At 43.2% G+C, this 22,035-nt stretch overlaps 1 protein-coding gene across 5 annotated transcripts in view; it reads right to left on the minus strand.

Moving 5' to 3' along the window:
* Positions 1-22,035, minus strand: part of Cacnb4 (calcium voltage-gated channel auxiliary subunit beta 4) — a 263,294-nt gene that overhangs the window by 9,314 nt on the left and 231,945 nt on the right. For all 5 annotated transcript variants that reach the window (XM_052725124.1, XM_052725125.1, XM_052725126.1 and 2 more), the window contains 3 exons: positions 15,189-15,298; positions 12,014-12,165; positions 9,934-10,029 (listed from right to left, as the gene is read on the minus strand). In XM_052725124.1, coding sequence (XP_052581084.1) covers positions 9,934-10,029; positions 12,014-12,165; positions 15,189-15,298 — 358 coding nt within the window. The remainder of the gene's footprint in view (positions 1-9,933; positions 10,030-12,013; positions 12,166-15,188; positions 15,299-22,035) is intronic.

The following is a 22,035-nucleotide window of genomic DNA, read 5'->3' on the forward strand; positions in this document are numbered from 1 at the left end:
GTGCTCACCGAAGGGCCCCCCTCAGCTCTACCAGCTCCACTGTTCCACAAGTTCTGTGATTTAGAGCCTGTTCTTACTATTGTTGATACTCACTGTACAAATTTGATCTTGTAGGTCTCAATCATTAGTACGGGCTTGTTTATTCCCAACAAGACATTAAAGATCCTTTCTTGGACTGGAACAGTTTATGTGTGCGACTCTCTCTCTCTCTCTCTCTCTCTCTCTCTCTCTCTCTCTCTCTCTCTCTCTCTCTCTCTGGTGTGTGTGTGTGTGTGTGTGTGTGTTGCCATACCTAGAACTCAGGACCATCCACATATTAGTCAAATGCTCTTGCCTAATCTTGAGCTACATCCCAATACAAACAGGTTTTTGACAAAGGTAATAAGAATGTAATAGTGGAAAAAAGACAGTTTGTTCCATAAATAGTCAACAAAATTGGATATGCTTATACAGAAGAATAAAACTGGATCCTTTTCTCTCACCACACAAGAAACCTAATTCAAAACGGATTAAAGATCGAACTAACTGTTAAGCCTGAGACCATGAAATGACTATATGAAAATAAGGGAATTCTTTAAGACATTAATGCAGGCAAGAAAAAAATTAGATAGGAATCTAAATACACAGGCAACAAAAGTCAAAATAGGCAAATGAGCTCACATCACAGTAAGAAATGCTAGCACAAGAAAAGAGACAAGAGGATTAAGAGATGACCTACAGGTGAGGGGAGATATCTGCAAATGGAGCACTGCACACTGATGCTCAGAATACAGAAGGAACTGAAAAAGAGGAAGATCAAAATCCAAACACTCTAATTTTAAAACAGGCTAAACAACTACTCAGACACCTCTTAAAATGAAACCCACAAATAGCCAACAGGCACATGGCAAACGACCACTTTCCCTAATCCCAGGAGAGATGCAATCAAACTACAGTGAGTGTGGTGTTGGCTCAGGCCTGCAGTTCCAGCACATACAAAGCTACGGCCGAAGAATCACACGTTTGAGTTCAGCCAGGCAAACCTTAGGCCAGCTGAGGTTACAGAATGAGACCTTGTCTATAAACAAACCAACCAAGGGCCGGAGACATAGCTCTGCACCAAAGCATTTGCCTAGCATTTCCTAGGCTTGGGTTTGATTCTTAACAAACAACACAACAAAAAAAAAATAACATTTCACTCCAGTTAGAATGGTTATTATCAAAATATAAGACATAATGGAAACTCTTACACACTCTTGGTGAGAATGGACAGTAGTGCAGTCATTATGGAAAAAAAAAAAAACACCAAAATTCCTCATAAAACTAAAAGTGGAAGTACCACATGATCTGAGATGAAGTATTTATATCTAAAAGGGACTTGCACCCCCAAGATCACTGCAGCACCATTCACAATAACCAAAATACAGAGCCAACCTAGATGCCCCATATTAAATATGTGGGTAAAGAAAATGCAGTCCAATTACATAATAGAATACTTCTCAGATGTGATACAGACAGGATGACTAGAGAAGCTGTCTTGAGTGAAAGAAGGCAGATGCAGCAAGCCACACCTTCTCATTTACGGATGAAAACCAAGATGTCAACCCTGTAGAAGTGCTGAATAGAACAGAAGGCAGGGGGACGGGAAAGATTTGGGGAAATACAGACAAATCGAGAAGGACTTTCAGGAACAGGGAAGGGTGATGAGAGAATGGGGGGTGGTCCCAGGTTGCAGAAGGGTGGGTGAATGTGTGCAATGCACAGCATATTGATGAATGGAGTGAACCTCATTAATCTGTACAATTAATATCTGATAAATAAAATCAAAATAATTTAAAAAGTAAAGCTCAAAACCAGACTGCAAGGTGCTAAGTGAGGTGTATATGTACTTGGCCGTTCCCCATTACACTGTCACTATGGAAACCACAATCAGCACACAGTTAATTACAAGGAATTTTAATAAAGTGCTTCCCTTTGCCAATGGGTAGAATTTGCACACATCAGCACAGGGCTGTTTACTTAAGCCTGATCAGATCTTGCAAACTGCTTCTCTTATGGCTAAATGGTGGCTATAAAGTATAAAGATCGTTTGAAACTGCTCCTAGGCTTTCAAAAGCACAGCGAACGCGAATTTCACCTTCTGAATGACACTGACGCATGTACTTACTTCTGACTGGGAGAATCTCACAGACTATGTGTCTTGACAGGTTTTTTTTTTTCTCTTTAGGAAATAACACAGCTGAATAGAGCAACATACTAGAAAGACAGCAGGAGGGGGACTTTTTAAAAGTATACAAACTCAGAGCGAAATTCAGAGTGAAGCAATTCAATGGATTCTGCAAACCAGCTTTGCTACATTTTAAAATGAATATAAAAGTCTTGTCTAGTCAGCTGCTTCCCATGCAACACAGGAAGCCCTAAGCATGGAAAGAGATGGAGAACTACTTAGTCAGCAACATCCCAGGCAGTGAAGAGTTTGCCCCTCTCCTGTGCTGAGAGCCCATGATAAAAAGGAACAGAGCAGTTCCAGAGAGCTGCCAGGCTGAACACCTACGGCATTCCAGGGTGGAGCCCTTTCTACAGCTGAGGCCTGTGGGATCCATGCAGCTGCTAAAGAAAGCAAATACCAAGTGAGCAGAGGAGTCGGAGCATCAGGAACAGGGGTGCAGGGCAGCTGTTTTCTGGATATGCACGTTCAGAAAGACTGACTGAGAACAGAAGCACTGGGATTTCTAGGCAGTGGAAACAGGCCCGCCATGCACCCAGCGCTTGACAAAGAGCAAGGCTGGGGAGAAAGAGGAAACTGTGAAGGGTTTTGATGTTTAAAAGACTCCTAAGTCCTTCCCCACCTCCCTTGTTAAGGAGTTTCATCAGGGACTGAGCACTGCCTGCAGGGGCTGTCTGCGATGAAGCCGGAGAAGGAGCAAACTGAAGTGGGCACTCCAGTTTTTACAAAAGAAACAGTAGTGTTCTCGTCCTATATGAGGAATGGAGTAAATTTGTTTATGTTCTTTTGGGAGGGAAAACATACAGAGAATGACTAGTAAATTTTCTTTAATGGCTACAAAATACAAACTACTCGTGTATCTTGTCCAACGTGTTTATTCAGAAAATTGTAACTTACTATTTTTAATGCAAAGCTTAAAAACCTTAGAAACTAATTATGCAGTTAGTTTTACTTCCCTTTAAATTTAAATTTAATTCCTCACTTTATGTGTATGAGTGTTTTGCCTGCATGTATGCATACTTGGTGCCCAAGGAGATCAGAAGGCATAATCAGATCCCCTGGAACTGGAGTTACAGACGGTTGTGAGCTCCCTTGTAGGTTCTGGAAGTCAAACCCAGGTCCACTAGAAGAGCAGTCAGTGCTCTTAACTGGCTCTTGAGCTGGGCCATGGTGGTGCATGACTTTAACCCCAGCACTCAGGAGGCTGAGGCAGACAGATCTCTGTGAGTTCGAGGCCAGCCTGACTACAGAGTGAGTTCCAGGACAGTTGAGGCTGTTATACTGAGAAACCCTGCCTCAAAAACCCAAAACCAAAAAGAAAAAGAAAAAAGAAAAGGAAAAAAAAAAGATGGTTCACTATTGACTTTAGCTCTGCAGATTATATGTGAAAAAACTCCATGACGTATATTTTGCTTTTATTTATTTGTTGTATATAGATACAGCCTCATGTGCAGTATCTTTTCTATTTCTAAGAGGGAGCAGTCAATACTAGGGATCTGTACACCTCCATTTCTTTGGAACTATTATATAGAGAGCCCCCTAAAGTGCCACCATTTAAGAAGAATGACCAGCAAATACTATTCAGTAAAATAACATGGCTGGCTGGCTGGCTGAATACATAATAATATTAACCACATAATAACCAGCCAGTAAATGTTACTTTCACATCAAAATTGTATTCTCTGTATTATTGAAGTCCCTGTGGTCTTAAGTACTCAACTACTGGTTGGAAACTAGAGTCCACGTTTAAGCATCTGCTGTTGTTGAAAGATCTAGGAGGTCCTGTGGGGATAAAGTAAAACCAATCAATAATGACAGACTCTGGCAGGAGCTCTACTTTAAAGTGACAAACAAACAAGACAATCAGTTCTTGCCACTAATGGGTGGAGCTGGCACAAAGGTAAAAATGGAGGGACATCGATTCCTTATAGCTCGTCTCCTATTTATGACATTCGTTATGAATTCCAACATGTTCTCCCTGCCCCATGTCTTTGCATGCTGCCCAGTCTTATTCTTCAAAGACTAGAACAACACCAGGCAGTGTGGTTATCCGTGGGAAAGGCACTCAGTGTTTTTGTTAGGTTTATGTCAATTGTATGTGTTATATCACAGCGTGGGTGGGAAGGAACACTTTCCACCATGCTATGCCCAGGTTGGTTGCTTAAAATCTCTAGAAATGTGTATACTGAAATTGGATCCTGGGATGCCTTGTTTCATGGGAAGATGCAGAACAGACTACTCTGTTTTTAAAAAGCAGTGTTAAAAGTTAAGTGGCAGGCATCCAGTTTTATAATAATGAATGCAGCAATGGCAAGAACGTGTCAAACAGATGAGCGAATCTGTAGGATTCTCAGTCATTGAAATATCTCTGGAACCGGGCAGTGGAAAATTCCCCTCAGAACTTGCATGCATGATAGAATGACTTGGAGTCCTTTCAGCAATGAGAAATAAAGCAGGATAGAAGAGAATCACTCTGGCTCTCAAAATGTTAGAGCTTTGCAAGCAAGCCTCTGCTGGAAGGATGAGCTCACCTCTTGCAGAAAGAGTGGTCAATGTCAATTTACACACACAAAAAGCCATTACGCAGCTCAGAGAGCCACTGGGTCAGCTTTTGGTAACATAAGCCAGCTTGTAACTAAGTGGGATTAAAGGATTATATTTCATTTATCATCCAATTGTCTATCTGCTTTTCTTGCCAAGCATTATGCAACTCTTATTACCATGGTGCAGGGACAAGTAGAACTTGGCCTTCTTAAAATGCACTATTCTCGACTTCTCTGAAAAAGAAAAGATATCAATACCCTGAAGAAGACAATTGAAATCTAAAAATATGGTGTGTAGACAAACACCAAGAAAACATAATCTGGCTATCCACACAATAAAGAGTCTGTGATGGCCCCTACATCCCAGTGCCTAGGGACACTTTCCTGTTTGCCTCTCAGTATTGTCTCAGTTATTTTTTCTGCCTAGAGCAGATTTTTAAATGGCCACGGGCTCCTTGGTCCTCCCTGTACTGAGATGGAACATTTTGTCCCCTCGCCTTGGATCTGCATAGTGGCTGTGACCACTCTGATCAGCTGAATGTTGTCGAGATGCTGGGATGGGCTAAGATGAGACATTAGGAGACTGTATTTTATCATATAGGTACAATGTAAGAACCCATAACCCTGCAGAAAAGAGCTGGACAAAGGCCTGGACCAAGTGGAAAGGAAGAATTAGCTGAGTCCCTCCTACTCACCCCTGCTGAGACATCAGTCAGCCATCAGATGAATGCTACCCCCTAGCCACTGTTTTAAGTTGCCATGTTTAGGGCCATTCATTTTGCAGTAATAGATAACAAAACTTGGCCTAGAAGAAGAGTGGCAATTTCTTTCAGCTGAATTGGGTCTGCCTCTTGCTTCTACAAAGTTTGAATGGAGTCCAGTGGTTCCCATGGTTTACATGCATAATGACCATGGCTACTCAAAGGCAAAGTTGAATAGTTTTTGAAAGGACACCACTAGACTCAACAAACCTAAATTAGTTACTATCTGGCCCTTTACTAAAAAGTTTATGGACCCTTCTAGTAAAAGCCTTACCCATGGAACCCAGTATTCTCTCTTCTGGAGACTATGCAGTATGCTGGTTGGTTTATGTCAACTGGACATAACTGGAGTCATTTGGGGGAAGGGAACCTCAACTGAAGAAATGCCTCCGCAAGTTTTCTTGGTTGATGATGGATTTGGAAGGGCCCAGCTCACTGTGGGCAGTACTACCTCTGTGTTGGTGGTTCTGGGTGCTAGAAGAAAGTAGGCTGAGAAAGGAGCAATCCAGCAAGCAGAGTTCCTTGATGGCCTCTGCTCTAGTTCATTCTCCCAGGCTTCTGACTTGAGTTCCTGCCCTGACTTCCCCAGATGATGGGGACAAGCTTTAAGATGAAATAAACCCTTTCTTCCCCAAGTTGCTTTTGGTCATAGTGTTTTATCACAGCAACAGAAACCCTAACATATATAGTAACTAACCTATTACCATTTACCATCTGGAGCAGTGGTTCTCAACCTTCCTATTGCTGTGACCCTTTCATACAGTTCCTCATGTTGTGACCCCAACCACAACTGTAATTTTGCTGTTATGAATAGGAATGTAAATATTTGTATTTTCCAATGGTCTTAGGCGACCCTGTCCCTAAGGACATTTGTCCCTTCAAAAGGGATTGTGACCCATGGGCTGAGAACCACTGATCTAGAGTCTCCCTGGATTAATACAGAAAGATATGCTATCATTGTCCAAGGCATCTGGCCTTTGGGAAGGCAGTTTTTCCTCTTCTTGGTCTCAGTTCCCTCACTTGTAAAATGAGAAGACTGGAACAGAACTGTAGTTCCTTTTAAGTGTTCCATGAAACATTAAACCCACAGGCTGTTCTGTGGAAAAAGACCTGCAGACACATTAGAGATACAAAGAGCATGTTAGCAAAACTGGGCTACTGAGCAAAGAACCCCAATGACCTGCCTTTACATTAGTGTCTTCTCAAACATCTTTGGATCCAGAATTCTTTTCCCCGTGTCAGCTGACATCATCCCACGGAACATACTGCAGGAAGCTCTGTGTGGTCCTCCCTTTCTCCATCAGTCCCTGGAACTCGAATCATTCGTCTAGCTACAGAAAGTTAATTTTTCTTCAGTGCCTTTTGAGGTCCCTTTCCAACACCTGCTGCCTATAATATCACTGCAGTGTGAGACCCTGCTAGTGGAATCTGCTGAGTCCCCGGACTGGAGATAGAAGCCAAGTAAGCGAGCTGCAGATTCTCCCAAAGAAACTAAAATGACACAGTGATAACCAATCTCTGGTTGACAATGATAATTGCGGTCTTGACGTAAAGGGATAAATGCAGGCACATTTTAAAATTGCTCCTAGCTTTTGTAATCTGAAAATTTCTTCACGTGGGCCAAAATAGAATGCATGATTCTTTCCCAGAATGACAAATTCCATGCACACGATATCACATGTTTAGAAACATACAAAGTAACCATACTTATTCAGACTGCTTGTTGACAATGCCAGGCTATCTGACCAATTATTCAAAACAAAGATATGTCTGCCCTGCTAATATGATAGAGGAGGGCTGTCCTCCTAATACTCTGGCAGGTTGAGATTACTGACCCGGGGACAAGCACAGTGTTGCGTATATGTAAGTATGTGAATGTGTCTATTTTTGGCCCCACCTATCTCAGAAGTAGCCACACACCACTGCCTAGGCCCCTTGTAATCATCCTGGCATGAAGAAAGACATTCTGAAGAGACACTTGTGACCTTCCCTTGGGCTCTCAGACTACTGAAACAATGGAGTCCAAGGGATTGGCATTTCCTCAGGAACCTTTTGCTGGTGGAGGAAAAGGCTGAAGCCCTGGTATTGGAGGAAGAGCTTGTTCTCTAAGAAGAGGTTTTCACAGATGACAGCTTGTAGGAATGATGGGGATGGTGGCGTGTCAATGATGGGCAGGGCCACACCATGACCAGGAACCCTTGGCCCTTATTGAAGCCTAAACTTCATGCCAGCGTCCTGAAGGCGGACTTCACAAGAAGCCGGTGATCTCATTGTTCTTGTTCCCAGTGTGGTCACACTGAATCTTCTCCCCCTGCTTTTCCTTACTTGTTCCTTTAGTTGGCACACTGAGGATAAGTGGTGGGACTGTGCTTGTTAGGGCTGCTGAAGCCCGGGCGTCGACTCTAAAAACCTCAATAATGTCCTCAGCAGCTCAAATACCTCAATTTTAATAGGACGTAAATTATTTTCTCTAGTAATTATTCAGACCAAGGGTCAATAAACTGACATAAAAAGAAAAGATGTTTTCTCCAATAAATCTCTTATAATTACATTTCCAGTTTTAGTGACTGCTTCCTAGAATGCCACACCAATTATAACCACCACCCTAAGATTGTCCTAAAAAGTAGAAAGAATAGCACAGTTCCCGGCTTTTAGTAGCTGTCTAGTAAAGATTATTTCTCTTCAACTGTGAAACATTACAGGATCAGGATGACATATTCTTTTATAGTTTCTCAGTGTTTAATCAAACATTCCACTCCGTAAGCAACTTCCTTAGTAGGCAACGTGGCATTAAAGGTCTTAATATAGATCTCTGGATTTATCTGCAGGGTGGTAACCTGATAACTCTGGTGTGTGGTGGGGAGGGCTGTGCTTGGGAGAAGAAGAAACTGCTTTGAAGCCAGATAGATCTACTTCTAATCTTCATTTGCTGAATGATCTCAACAAACTCATTGATCAGCTCTGTTTTCTGTTGCCTCGGCGATAAAGTGGGGCTTAGGCTGTACTTTACAAGCTCATGGCAGGGATTCCAGATAATCTGTAGCAAGAGCTGCCTGGCCCATGTTAAATATCCAGTGAAAGGGTGTATCACTGTTCTTGCTTTTCTTGCCTGTACGACCTTTCATTCATTCATCACTCCCTCTACACACATTTATTACGAACCCACTAGGACAGGGAAGTACGATACAACAGAAGCCAAGATGAACGTCCTCACAGACTCTATCTAGTGGACTAGAGGTGGCACAGCACGGAGTGAGCCTGGATAGCATGTACCACATGCCAGGCACTAGTCTAAGAATTCTTCCACATCTGCACACCTGTGCATCTTGAGTTTTTACCCCAGCCTCATACAGCGGGCATCTTGCTCAGTTTATAGAGCTCGTCTGTGGTTTGAACAGCTATGTTATGTCACCTCTCCAAGTCCTTGAGTTTATACTTTCACAGAGCATAAACATAAGTATATAATATTACAACATATTTAATACATATTTAGCATAATAGAAACATGCAAAATAAATATTTTTTAAAAATCTAGTGGACCAACCAAGAAGATGTTATTTCTTTTAGAGAAACCTGGGCACAGAAGTCATCATCAGTCAATTGAGCCAGCACAGACGTGACTGACCACCACAGCTCGAGTGTCTATGATGACAGCCCCCTTTCCCAGCCCAGCCCACCCTGTCCACGTGTGCCTTCTAACCCTGCAGGTGGTTTCTAGCAATGACATTAGGCAGCATACAGTTTTTCCCTCCTCAACATCGATCCCTTCATCTGTTATAAACACAGGGCCCCTCTAACTGCAATCCAGCTTCGACCTTCAACATTACACTCTGCCGTGCCCACCAGAATCTTCTAGCAGAAAAGCTAAAAGAAAGCCCACCTGGCATATTTTATTTTGCTCTTTTCTTAGAAGTGTTCCATGACCGGATATGGTGCCTGAGTGCTGGCAAGGTAATCAAGGAAGTAGGAAGAAGAGCAGGTTTGAGACTCTAAGTTCACTTCTCATGCCAAGGCAGACACCATCCTGTCCTGGAAGCCTGAACCCATCCAATGTCACCACAGCAGCTTGCTCCAAGATACCACTCACCATCACCACCATGTCTGCAGCAGTGGTTCTCGTTTCCTAACGCTGCGACCCTTTAATACAGTTCCTCACGCTGTGGTGACCCCCAGCCATAACATTATTTTCATCGCTACTTCATAATTGTACTTTTTCAACTGTTAGGAATTGTAATGTAAATATCTGCATTTGCCCATGGTCTTAGGTGACCTCTATGAAAGGGTCATTTGACCCACAGAGGGCTCACGACCCATAGGTTGGGAACTACTGCTGTAGAAGAAAAGTCACTAAGCTAATATGGAAAGGAAGACCTCTGTCTTGTAACTAGTCACCAATAATTAAAACAGAAGAGATTTGACTTACCGGCGGGCACTGGGCCAGCTTATCAGCGGCCACTAGTTGGACATTCAAGTGTTTGCTTTGAGACTTTCCTCTGGATTTAATCAGCCGCTGTAAAACCTGACAGAGGATGACAGGAACCCGAGTCATTGTTAACGAGTTGAAAGAAAATCAAACACACTAGGATCTTTTTCTATAGCTTATGTAACCCTGAGGATTAGTAAGCAGGGCCTACAATGTGAGAAATCGCACACTTAGAGTCTCCATGGTAGTGCTGCCCACCTCGCTGTGGGCCTAGAGTGGACTGGACATGTCCATCCTGTCCTACCTCCCCCTGGGGTCCTGGTGACAGCCTCACTTTCCACCTAGACTGTTAAGTCTCTTTCAGATTTCAGAGCTTCCTGTCAAAGGGGAAGGGCTGCTCTGCTCCTGCTTATGTTGAGTCAATCTTTTGATATTATTTGGTTCAGTAATATTTCAGTTCACTACTTCCATGTCAGATAAATATTAAGGTCACTTATGTATGTCATGTTTTTCAATAATTAATGAAATATTTGGTTAAATTTTATATTAATCAAACTATTTCAGGATTGGAAACCTATGTAAAGCATTTGTATGGGAACATTGCTACACCTAAAACAGCCTATGTCTATGCCTTTGGCCATCGCTATAGTTGCATTTGGCCATATGCTTCCTCTTCCATTATTTCTGTTCAGGTTGAAACAGGGCCCTCTCCACTTCAACAGTGCTACTTTATGAAGTTCTGATACCTTAGTGCACAGGTCCATGCAAGCCTCTGACCCTGCATTTCCAGACACCACAGCAATGGGGTAGTGGAGGTGGGGGGTGACCTCAGCCTCACTACAGAGGATGCTTGGGACACCAGCAGCTGGAGTCAAAGACACTTCCAGTGGTTGAGGCAATGTCAGTCTGTTCTGTTCACACCCCAGAATTAACTGGCAGGGCTGGGGATTCCCACAGTTACTGTATAGGAACAGTGCCTCCAAGATGCTGAGAACTTGGGAAACATAACAAGCCACAGCTTCTGTAGGCCTTTCTCTAGTCGCAGAAGGAGACCACTGTTTGGGTGGGGAGTTGAGTTTGCATTTAGGCAAACCAAATACATTCTAGGAGGCACTGGAAAGGAACTGTTAAGAGAATGCCTCTCAGTGGCTTGAGGCGGGGTACAGAGGGGAGGTGGGGAGAGGGAATGGGAGGGGAGGAGGGAGGGGAAACTGCAGTCTGGGATGTAAGATAAATAAATAAATAAATTTAAAAGCGAATGCTTCTCTTGCGTATCTACTTCATATTTATTTTTTAGAGCACCATCACCATGTAAAAACCAAAGGGAGGACCGTGAGAAGGCTCAGTGGGTGAAGGTGGACGCTACCAAGCCCGGTGACCTGAGTCCAGGCCTCAGAGTCCACGTGGTGGAAGGAGAGAACTTACAAGCTGTCCTCTGACCTCCACACAGATGCCGTGACAGCACAAGTGTGCACACACCCAGAGAGACTAAAAAACTAAGAAGTAAATAAAAACAAAAGACATCAAAATCAAGAGTGCGGTCTGGACCACCTCCCCCGGTTCTTGTCACTCTGGCAGCATCCGTGACCAATTGTGCTTAACCCAGAAAGAACTGTGTCCCCAAAGAAGCCAGCTGTGCACAAATGACAAGGCCAGCAGCATTTCTAAGTGATGTTTACACAGTGATCTTTTACCTTACATAAGATCTCTTTCTGAACTATGCACTCCCTCTCTCCACTGGGCAGAGACTATAAGTAATTCAAGAATCAATATTACACGGCAAATCTGCCAAGAGGGAATATACAGCCTACGAAAGGCCAGGGTCCACTTTTTGTTTTCCTTCCTTGCGCTCCTGTTTGTATTTTATCATCTCTGGCTGCAGGCAGGAGCTTCTCGGAGAGATGTATGATTATTCTCAGCTGCCCTCAAATCCCTAGAAGTTGAGTACTGTTTTAAAATGCATTCATTAACTGACTCTCGAGACATTCTTCTGCCCACAAACTAAAAGGACTAAAAGGGCAGAGCGAGAGAACCTCAAGAAGGAAGCTTCAAGACTCATAAACGGGAATGCAGTGATTACCTTTGGAGATGAGACTTTCACATGAACGATGATTGGGGCTAAGGACGTCTTTATAAGCTGTGCTGGGTGATTGATGGTGTCTGCATCAAGAACAACCAATTGCAAAGATCTTGCCAATTCAAAAATTCTTTCAATTTCACTCTGTACTTCCGCTAAAATGGGAAACAATAAATGGCAGGTACTGTTAGTCTCAATAATTATTATTTATAGTAAAAAGAAATAGTACATGCTTTCAGATGTATGTGCCCATACTGCAGAACAAAATACTTTGAACTTTCATAGACACATCTAACAAAATCTTGTTTGTTGTTGGTTTGTTTTTTGGGTTTTTTTGTTTTGTTTTGTTTTGTTTTTTGAGACATAGTTTAGTATGTAGGCCTGGTTGGCCGGGAACTTATGTCAACAGACTAACTTCTAACTTACAGAGATCCGCCTGCCTCTGGCTCCTAAGTGCTGGGATTAAAGGTGTGTACCACACAATGTCTGTTCTTTTTAAAATCTTTTCTAAAGATAATATTGTACACAGAATAAAAAAAGTGGTAGAAGAACTTGAATCAGCTCTCTTGGTTTGCTTCAGACACCCAGCCTAGCATGGAGCTATTTATATAGCTATGGCTTTTCCATTTGGGGTTTGCTTTTAACAAGAATGACATTTAGCAAACACATTAGAGAGACTGAAAGTGACACTGAAGTATTTCTGTCAATAACTTATATTTTATCATTCTGTAGAAGAAAAAAAACACCCAACAACTGTGTTGATTTGACTGTTATACACATTTTTATATCCTGGTTCTTTTCAAGTCTGAAGCAATCCAGCTATATCAATTTATTCTGGGACAGAGCCTTGCTATGTAACCCAAGCTGGTTGTGAGCCTCTTGCTTCCACATCCCAAGTACTGTGATGACAGGTGTGTGCTACTGTGCATGACTTACAAGCGCTCCTTCTCTGTGTGTGTACGTGTGCATGTGTGTGTGTGTGTGTGTGTGTGTGTGTGTGTGTGTGTGTTTAAACACATCACCAAACTACACGTTTTTCTGAAATATAAAAGGTCTTTAAGTTGGGCATGGTGGTGCACACCTAGAATCCCAATACTTGGGATACTGAGGCAGAAGGATCCTGGGAAACACAGAGAGTTTCAGCCCAGATTGCATTCTGTATTGATACTGTCTTTAAAAAATCAAAAAAAAAAAAAACAAACAAAAAAACCAAAACCAAAACAAACAACAAGAACAGCCAAAAAAAAAAATCCTTTACATACTTTATGAATCGCCTGATGTCATGCCGAAAATCTGAGTTAGAGTCTGCTAAAGGGAAGACTTGGCATAAAAGCAAAACTTTCCCATTTCTTATAGAATTTCTGACATTTAATGCATAATCTACCTTAAAAAGCATGAATGTGGGAGACAGAGGGATGGCCAAGCAGTTAAGAGCACTTGCTGCTCTTCCAGAGGACCAAGCTCGGTTCCAGCATCCACATTAGACAGCTCATAACCACCTGTACTCCAGCTCCAGGGGACAAGACAACCCCTCGGCCTTCTCAGGCACCCCCGTATATATGGCACACACACATACACGCACACAAATAAATAAAAATCTTCCTTAAAAATATGAATTTAAGGAGTTAAAACACATATCACTGTCACATTCTCAAACACTAATGTCCTGGAAGGTTCCACATTGATTTTTTTCCAGTGACCAGTTTTCAGGATATCTATGTAAGAGATCCTTGCCAAATTCTTATGAAAGAATAGTCTACATTTGTTAGCATGTCAGAAACCATTTAAATAGAAATTTTTCTCAAGAAGGGCATTTGGGAAATAAAGTCACTTTTTACTAAAGGAAGGTGGGGTAGGTCCTCCATGTGTGCTTTTATTAGCCTGCCACAGTTTGAAAGGCGCTGCTAGGCAGAGCCATGGCGGAACAAGCTTATATCATTTTAGTTTCAAGTCTCACATATTATTGTAAAATAACAATTAGTATTCTTCTGAAGGAACAAAAAGGTGGCAATTCAAACTGGACTGCCCCAGGACCAGAACCCGCAAGGCACTCTTAGTCTCGGTCCAAATAGCTCGAAATACCCGGGTTTTGTTTACTCTGCAGCAGCAAAGAGCTGGCGTGTTGCTTCACAGCCACTGCAGAGACAACACAAAGCCCCTGGGCAGTGGCACTGCTGCATAAGCAGTGGTGGAGCTTGGGGAGATCGGCCGAGGGCCAGATTACACAGCGCGGTGAGCCCGGGGTTTAGAGTATACACATACAGAGTGTAATAAGCAAATCATAGGCACAAGGAAAGCGAGGGCATTTTCATCTACCTAGCTCCCTTTCTTTGAGAAAACCAACCATCTTGGCTACCCGGACAGGTTCTCAGAGGGGTCCTAATAGAAGCTTCTTCATAAATCTGTTACAGGCAAGTGAAGTTGGAACCGTCACAGACTCCGGTGCTGCTGGAGGCCCTTAATGAACACTCTTAGACACTAGACTGGAGAGCTCCAGCATCTTTGGGACTGGTGATGCCCCTGTGTTGGTTTGCTTTTAAGGCAAGGTCTTATGTAGCTCAGGCTGGCCTTGAACCTCTAATCCTCTTGACTCCACTTCCCACGTGCTGGGATTACAGGTATGCATACCCTCACTCAGCTTCCAAAACTGTTATTATTTTTTTTCTCATGGGCTCAAGGCAACATTTCCCAGAGTGACTCACTTCTAGTCACATCCTAACCCACCTACAACCTTTTTATTCTCCCTTATGGGAGGATTTTAACATGTTTTCCAAAAAGCACCCAGAAAAGACGGGTTTGAGTTCCCTGCATGTTCATCATGGTGGTCACCATTTCTACTGAAAGGTGTGATGCTTCCGGGTATACCAGTTGGCCACACAAGAACATCATTACCTCACCCTTCTAAACATCTCCTTTTCTTTCATGTCAGCCATGTGTCAGCTAAAACAGAAACCTTATTGTCACATTTGGGGAAGAGGAAATGGGTGGTTTCCCAGGGTTCAATAGCAACTGAATAGTAGAACTTGAGAAGGCCTTTTCCCACCAGAATGATGCTTAGCTTACAGACTAAGACTGAGGGGGGCTGGCATCTGGCTGCTACAGGACTCTGCAGACAGTGCCCAAGCAGGACAAGACATTCCCCACACATACACCTCATGCCTACATGAAAACATCTTACCTAAGCTGGATCTGGTATTTGAACGTTCAATTATTGCTCTCTTGCTAGGATTGTTGAGGACAGACCTCTTAGCAAGAGAAATGTCAGCCGTTACTCTTGTTATTGATATCCTAGGAAGAGGAACACAGAACAGGCCAGTAAAAATGTTATGTGGCTCTCTGAGTGACTTACAGCTGCGGTGCTTAATAGCCATTTTACATACTACCGTGGAACCACTGTGCAGTAAACCTCAGCCACGAGGATTTGAAACAGACGCTGGCTCATATTAAAACACAAACAGGGTGAATGACGGCAGGCTTTGGATCTTTATCTGAAAACCACTCCAGTGAAAATATATTCCCTCCATTATGGCCTGCCTGGCCCAGTTGCCTTTAAAGCACACACCACACCAGGACGAAATCAAAGCATGAATTCGCCATGCTCTTTCTAGGAAACAGCTTTACAGTTTCCTCAGAATTCACAGTTGATTTGCTCTCGAACAAGACCTTCAGGACCCACAACTGCTCTGCCCCAGCACTGCTGGCCAGAAAGGGAAAGCTTCAGTTGACCACAGAAAAAAATGAGACAGTCGGGAGTTAAGATGCATTTCCTGGTACAGTAGTTAATCCTGATACATAAAGTACTTCTCTATAGGCCCAAGAGGAGCTTTTCCAGCAAGAATGTGAGAAATATGGGTTCTTTTTTGCAGGTCGGGGGTCCCCCGCATGTTTGCACAGGATCCGAGCACGTCTGGTGGGCACTCGTACTTCCAATAGTGCAAGTCAATGTGAGCAGGAGACTGGCATTTTGTTCAATTAGAACACACCTTGCAGTCACAGAAGACTAACAGACTTTGTATGGAAAGAGGAAGGCAACCAGAATATTCATTAACAAATGAAAGCATGTAGACTTTAAAATAATTTTTAACTGAGCCTGCTCAGTGCCCAGCTATTATCTGTAGAATTCAAAGCTGGTCCACCTAGACCAATTACAGAAATCTGTGGGCCTTCCCTACCCTCGTCTGCACAGCTTGGTTGAGTTCAGAAAGGGGAGAATCATTTCCCTTTCTCCTCAGACTACACTTACTCTTCTCCAGGGTCAAACTCCTTTGGGAGTTAGAGCACAGAAGGATGAGTATATTTAATTTCATGTCCTCTCACTCCTGTTTTAGGATATTTTAATACTGTCTGGAAACATAGGTGACTAGAAGCTTTGGGGAGAACCCAAAATTGTCCTTTTTTATAAATGCTTGGAAACAAAAAAGAATTTTTTTTCAGGTAGGGTCTCATTGTGTTTCTGGATAACTTTGAATTCATAATCCTCCTGTCTCAGGCTCCCTTGTACTGGAACCACAGGGACCCGCTGCTGTGCCCAGCTTAGAAGTCACGTCTCTAGAGCAGTGCAGTGTGCAGAAGCCCCAGCAGGATTCTGAAGCCAAGGGTGCTGGCCTGGGCCGTCGCATTCACAAGCTGCGGGTGCTTGGAACTCTGCAATGTTTTAACGTTTTGAATTTTTATGCTTCGATGATCATTTGAGGCAGCCTCAAATCATCCTGCACAGAATCACAGGCCGTGCAGAGATTCCCAGGGACCATTGTGAGCACTGACATGAGTGATCCTCCGGCTTCTACTTCCGAATTTCTGTCCTCTACATGGAACTCCCTCACGATTTCATCGTTTTCAAAAGAGAAAGAAAGAAAAAAGGGAAGGCAAAAGAGGAAAGTTCAACAGCTAAATGACACCAGAAAACACTGGTGTAACAAACGTCTACATTTTACCAAGAAGGTAAACTGAGACACGGAGAAAATCCAATGGTTTATTCCAGGCAATGATGGTCTAGGAGGCCTTGAACACAGGATGAGGCTTAGTTACATGGCTGGACAACTCTCTTTCAGTTCTCTCTCTCTGTCTCTGTCTCTCTCTTTCTCTCTCTCTCTCTCTCTCTCTCTCTCTCTCTCTCTCTCTCTCTCTCTCTCTGACAGAGTCTCATTCTGTAGCCCAGGCTGGCCTCAAGCTTGCACCACCCCTTGTTAGCTACCATGCCCTCCTCATGCAGTTCTGAGAGGCAATGTGTTTGGGGCAGCACTCTTGCCTCACAGAACGGGGTCTCCTGTTTAATTTGGGGCTCTGGGTTTCTTGTTTGTTAAAGAATGAAGCATCTGGATAGAAACATACTGTCCTGTCCTAGAACAACCCAAGAGTATGGCTACAGACAAGTGGGCTGACTTAAAGACAGGATTCCACTTTCCAGTGTATGGCTACAGACAAGTGGGCTGACTTAAGGACAGGATTCCACTTTCCAGGAAAATGATTTCTGCCATGCCAAAATTTCCTAGTTCTTCATATGCCAAATACTAACTCTTGGTTCTTAATTTTTGGTGAAATCATCAACAAATGTATATTCTTATGTTTTCCCCTGGGTTATAAAACCACTTTACAAAGCCATTCAAATAGAACTGATAAATATATAAACATATACAGAAAAGGCTGCTTTGAACATTAAAAACAGAGAAAACACTGTCGGTGACAAAATGCTCTTTTTCTCATTTTATTTTCTAATAAAAAATACTCCGTTGATAATATATGCCATCTGTTAGCAAAAATATACACATATGGAGTAGAGTCTAGGAAGGGGCTGACTCAGCTCTAGAAGTCTGACAGTATGACATAGAAGGTCTTCTTCTGCTGAAAGGCTTGCTGTTATCAAAACTGGATACCAGACCTCCATTTCTTTCTTCTGAAACAAAAGTTCCCTCAGCCGAGTGACTGCATTCAACGCCGAGTGTTTCCTAATTTATTATGCTTTTACACTAATGGTACATTTCCTGCTTCTCCTGCTTCACTCATCCACCTGGGCCTCCGGCACTCTCAGGCATCTTGATACCTTCTTCAGAGTGTCCCATCAGCAACCTCACTGAGGTGGCGTCAGTAGTTAGAGACCAGCGGGAGTTCAGTTCCCCTAAAGACAGGGTGTCACGTCCCTGAAACCCAGCAAAAACCATTCCCTAAATCCGCAAGTCTGCACTCTAACTCCTGCATGTTTCTACTTCAGGATTCAGCTTAGCTGATGACATTATTAGTTTCCTGGGGGATTTTCTTAACTTACTTTTTTTTTACATTTTTATTTATATGGGAGGGGGCAGTAGGCACGCACATGTCATAGTGTGCTAGAGGAGGTCAGAGGACAGCTTTTAGGAGTCTGTTCTTTCCACTCGCCATGTGAGGCCCAGGGCTAGAACTCAGGACACTGGGCTTGGTGGCAGATGTCTCTATCTGCAGAACTACTTCATCTGCCCTTCTGCAGATTTTCTATGGGAAGACACTTCTTTCAGTTGTGACACATCCATTCAAAACTAATTAGTATTCCCATGTTGCTAATGTAACAGCTGGAAGATCCTTTTCCATTCTGACTAGTTAGTAAGAAGCCCAGTTCAACATAATGCATATTTTTAAATTCCTACTGCTTATAGGCAAAGTGTTCCAAAGCAGGATGAGCAGAGAGGAAGACTCCAGGGTCCCTTCTATCTTTCTTTTGATTTTCATGCTCAAGGACAAAGTTATAGCATTTTGAGCCTCCATCTCCTAATCAATAAAATGGTGATAGATTTGTCATTAGTATCTCAGAGGATTATTGCTATGGGCAAAGAAGGCAATACATAAAACTGATTCCTTAAATGATTGTTCTTAGCATTTGTGCTGGTTTGAGATGTTCCCCCATATTCTCAGACATTTCAAAAACTGGTCCCTAGTTGGTGTCACTGCTTGGGGAGGCTTAGGAGGTGTAGCCTTCCAGGAGGAAGTACATCATTGGGGGGGCCAACTCTGAGGTCTCAAAGGCCACATGCCACTGCCAATTCACTCTTTCTGTTTCCTGCTTATGGTTCAAGGTGTGAGCCCTGAGCTCTCGGTTTCCAGCTCAGTCACCATGCCTGCCTACTGCACTGCCTGGAATGAACGCAGATCCCTCTGGAACTGTGAGCCCCAGATAAACTCTTCCTTCTACAAGCTGCCTCAGAGGGATGCATGTGGTGGTGCACACCTTTAATCCCAACATTTGGGAGACAGAGGCAGGTGGTTGTCTGGGAGTTTGACATTAGCCTGGTCTACATAGCAAGTTCCAGACTACATAATGAGACCCTGGCTCTAGATAGATAGATAGATAGATAGATAGATAGATAGATAGATAGATAGATAGATAGATAAATGTAGCCTTGGTCTTGGTGATATATATACATACATACACATACATATAGGTGTGTGTGTGTGTGTGTGTGTGTGTGTGTGTGTGTGTGTGTGTGTGTGTAAATATATACAAGGAAAGCAGTTGTTGGATATCCAAAGACTCCAGGGGAACAATCTCCTCACATCTTATCTTCAGAAGTTAGCAGTCCACCACCATGGACTCTCCTGTCCCAGAGCTGGTGAGACTTATATATACAGAAAACTTTGGGGAAGGTAGTGAGACACGATGTAATCAAAATCTATTAATTTAAGCATTCAAGTTGGCACAAAAAACCTTCCATTATCTCCAGCGATTGAGGCCAGCACTAGAAGAGACAATCATGGTAGGGCCTGAGAGGAAGGACAGATGGGTTGTAAGACAGAAGTTTCCTTTTCCATTTGTGAACTGCAATGGCGAACAGTTTTCATACTCACATGGAGGGGCTGCTTTGTGATATCATCAATTGATGTTTCCTTTCACCAATAAATTCAGTACCAAGTTTTAGCTCCTCCCTACGTGGTGTGCTTAAATTCGTCTCTTTCAAGTTCTTTCCCATTTGACAATTTTGAGTTTGTTTTGTTTTGCTTGTTCGTCTTAGAACACATGTCCTACAGTTCCCTTTATTTTAGAACCTTATCCCTGTAGGCTCCACAGTGTTCGTTTATGATTTTAGGATACAACATGATGCTGCAGAGCTACCCAGTAGTCAGAAAAGGCTGTCTTTATGAAAACCCAGTGCTGTGAACAGCACTAATATATGCTAATAAAAATAAACTACAGAAACAAAAAGCCTACATGACAACATTTGGGGAACTTGAGACAGGTGGTGTACATCGGCAGACTGCAGCTGGTGATGCAGTCCTTCAGCCTGACAGTGGTGGACCGACCAGCTACTCGACCCTCCTTGGAAAAGATGACTCCCCGGTGCTGTTTGTGGTCTGAAACAGAGACACTCTGTTCCCACTGTGTCCCCTGCAGGCTGAGTGCCACTGGAGCAGATTGTCTGGCTCACTGGGTCCATAATCCACTGACAGGAATCAATCTTGCATAAGGACACTGACATACACAATCGGACCTCAGGAGCTACTTAGTATTGCTTTTTCCCCCATTTTTCCTACATGTGCTACAGTTAGACTCAAACAAACAGAGTAAGAAATAGGTCTAAAGTGACTCATATTTCTAAGGAGTCAAAAGGAAAATCATCCAAGCTTTTGCTTCTGCTATAGTCCAACAGATGGGTTTCATCTACTCCACTGAATTAATTTTGAATTGGGATCTGAAAAGCAGTATTGAATTACAAAGCCTCTTAACTCATGGATTTCTTATTTGCTCTTCCTGAAAAGCCCGGGCCATTCTCCTGATGTCTATGATGTCTACCCTACTGCGGTCACCGCCAAAGAAACACTGAACAGGCCTCTGTTAGACGGTGCTGTTCCTGCTGCTTCCTGGAGTCAGTCTTTGGTGAGACTGCTCTCTTGGCTGACTGCAACCAGAGAATGTGTGCTGTTTTCCCTCCTTTTATTAATTGGTAAAAACACAACACAGCAGATTGTCACAGCTCAAAACACAATATCCCCCCCCCCCCCCCCCCCCCGCCAGAAGACATGCTAGCATCTGTGAGAAGCTCCTGGCCAACTTCCTCCTTACCCAACTGTCCATAGTCACTTATCAGTGGGCTCGCTGGCTTTTTCTGTGGCACAGCCCTCTCAGCATCTGAAAGCAAGTTCATGCTCTCCCTTCCGTCTTTACTACCTATTTCTCTCCAGAACGTCTATACATCAGACTTCTCCAGGCCTGCCTCTGTCTCCGGCTGTCACTCTGGCTGCTGCTGGACCCCCTCCCCCAGACTCTCTGCCATCATCAGACCCTGTGAAAACTTGTCATTGAAATTTTAATTCTCTCTTTAATTTGAAAGAAGCCTCAGTAGGTTAGCTACAGTGACTGAAGTAGTAATTCTGCTTGACTCGAGACAACTCCGAGCTGTGACTAAATGAGCATCCTCTTCTGTGGCCTCGTGGTTACAGACCGCATCAGACCGCACTCCTGAAGCTAGTCTTTCAGCCATTCAGCTTTCCCTGTGCCAGACCTGAAGTAGTTTCTTCATTTTCCTCAATGCTTTCAACCTTTAAAAGCATTGTTCTTAGGAATGCTATCTAGGAACAAAACAACCTAGCACAGGTGGAGGCTGAGTTGTGGGATGGGGGATTTGTTCAGATTCAAAAGCTGTGATGGAATTAGAGGAGGGGGCACCGCTCAGGACAGCCTTCAGTGAAGGTACCCAGGTTAAAACCAGCGAGTCCACACATAGCTGGAGGAACTGTGTAAATGCAACCAAGAACAGCAGACCTGGCTCTTGTTGGGTTTTTTTATTTTTATTTTTTTTTTGTTTTTTTGTTTTTTGTTTTTTGGTTATTCTTTACTTGATACTCTTTGGCTCTTTGGGGGCCCACCACCCAGCTCCCAAATAAACACACAGGGTCTTATTCTTTCTTCTGAATGTCCAGTCTTAGCTTGGCTTATTTCTATCCAGCTTTCCTTAACTTAAATCATTCTGTCTACCTTAAGCTTCTGGGCTTTTATCTTCTTCTATTTCTGTATACCTTTCTTTACTTCTTACTCTGTGGCTTGCCTTGTAGCTGGGTGGCTG

This window comes from Peromyscus californicus, unplaced genomic scaffold (assembly GCF_007827085.1).
Source record: "Peromyscus californicus insignis strain IS unplaced genomic scaffold, ASM782708v3 Scaffold_7__1_contigs__length_154581171, whole genome shotgun sequence".
NCBI classification, from domain to species: domain Eukaryota; kingdom Metazoa; phylum Chordata; class Mammalia; order Rodentia; family Cricetidae; genus Peromyscus; species Peromyscus californicus.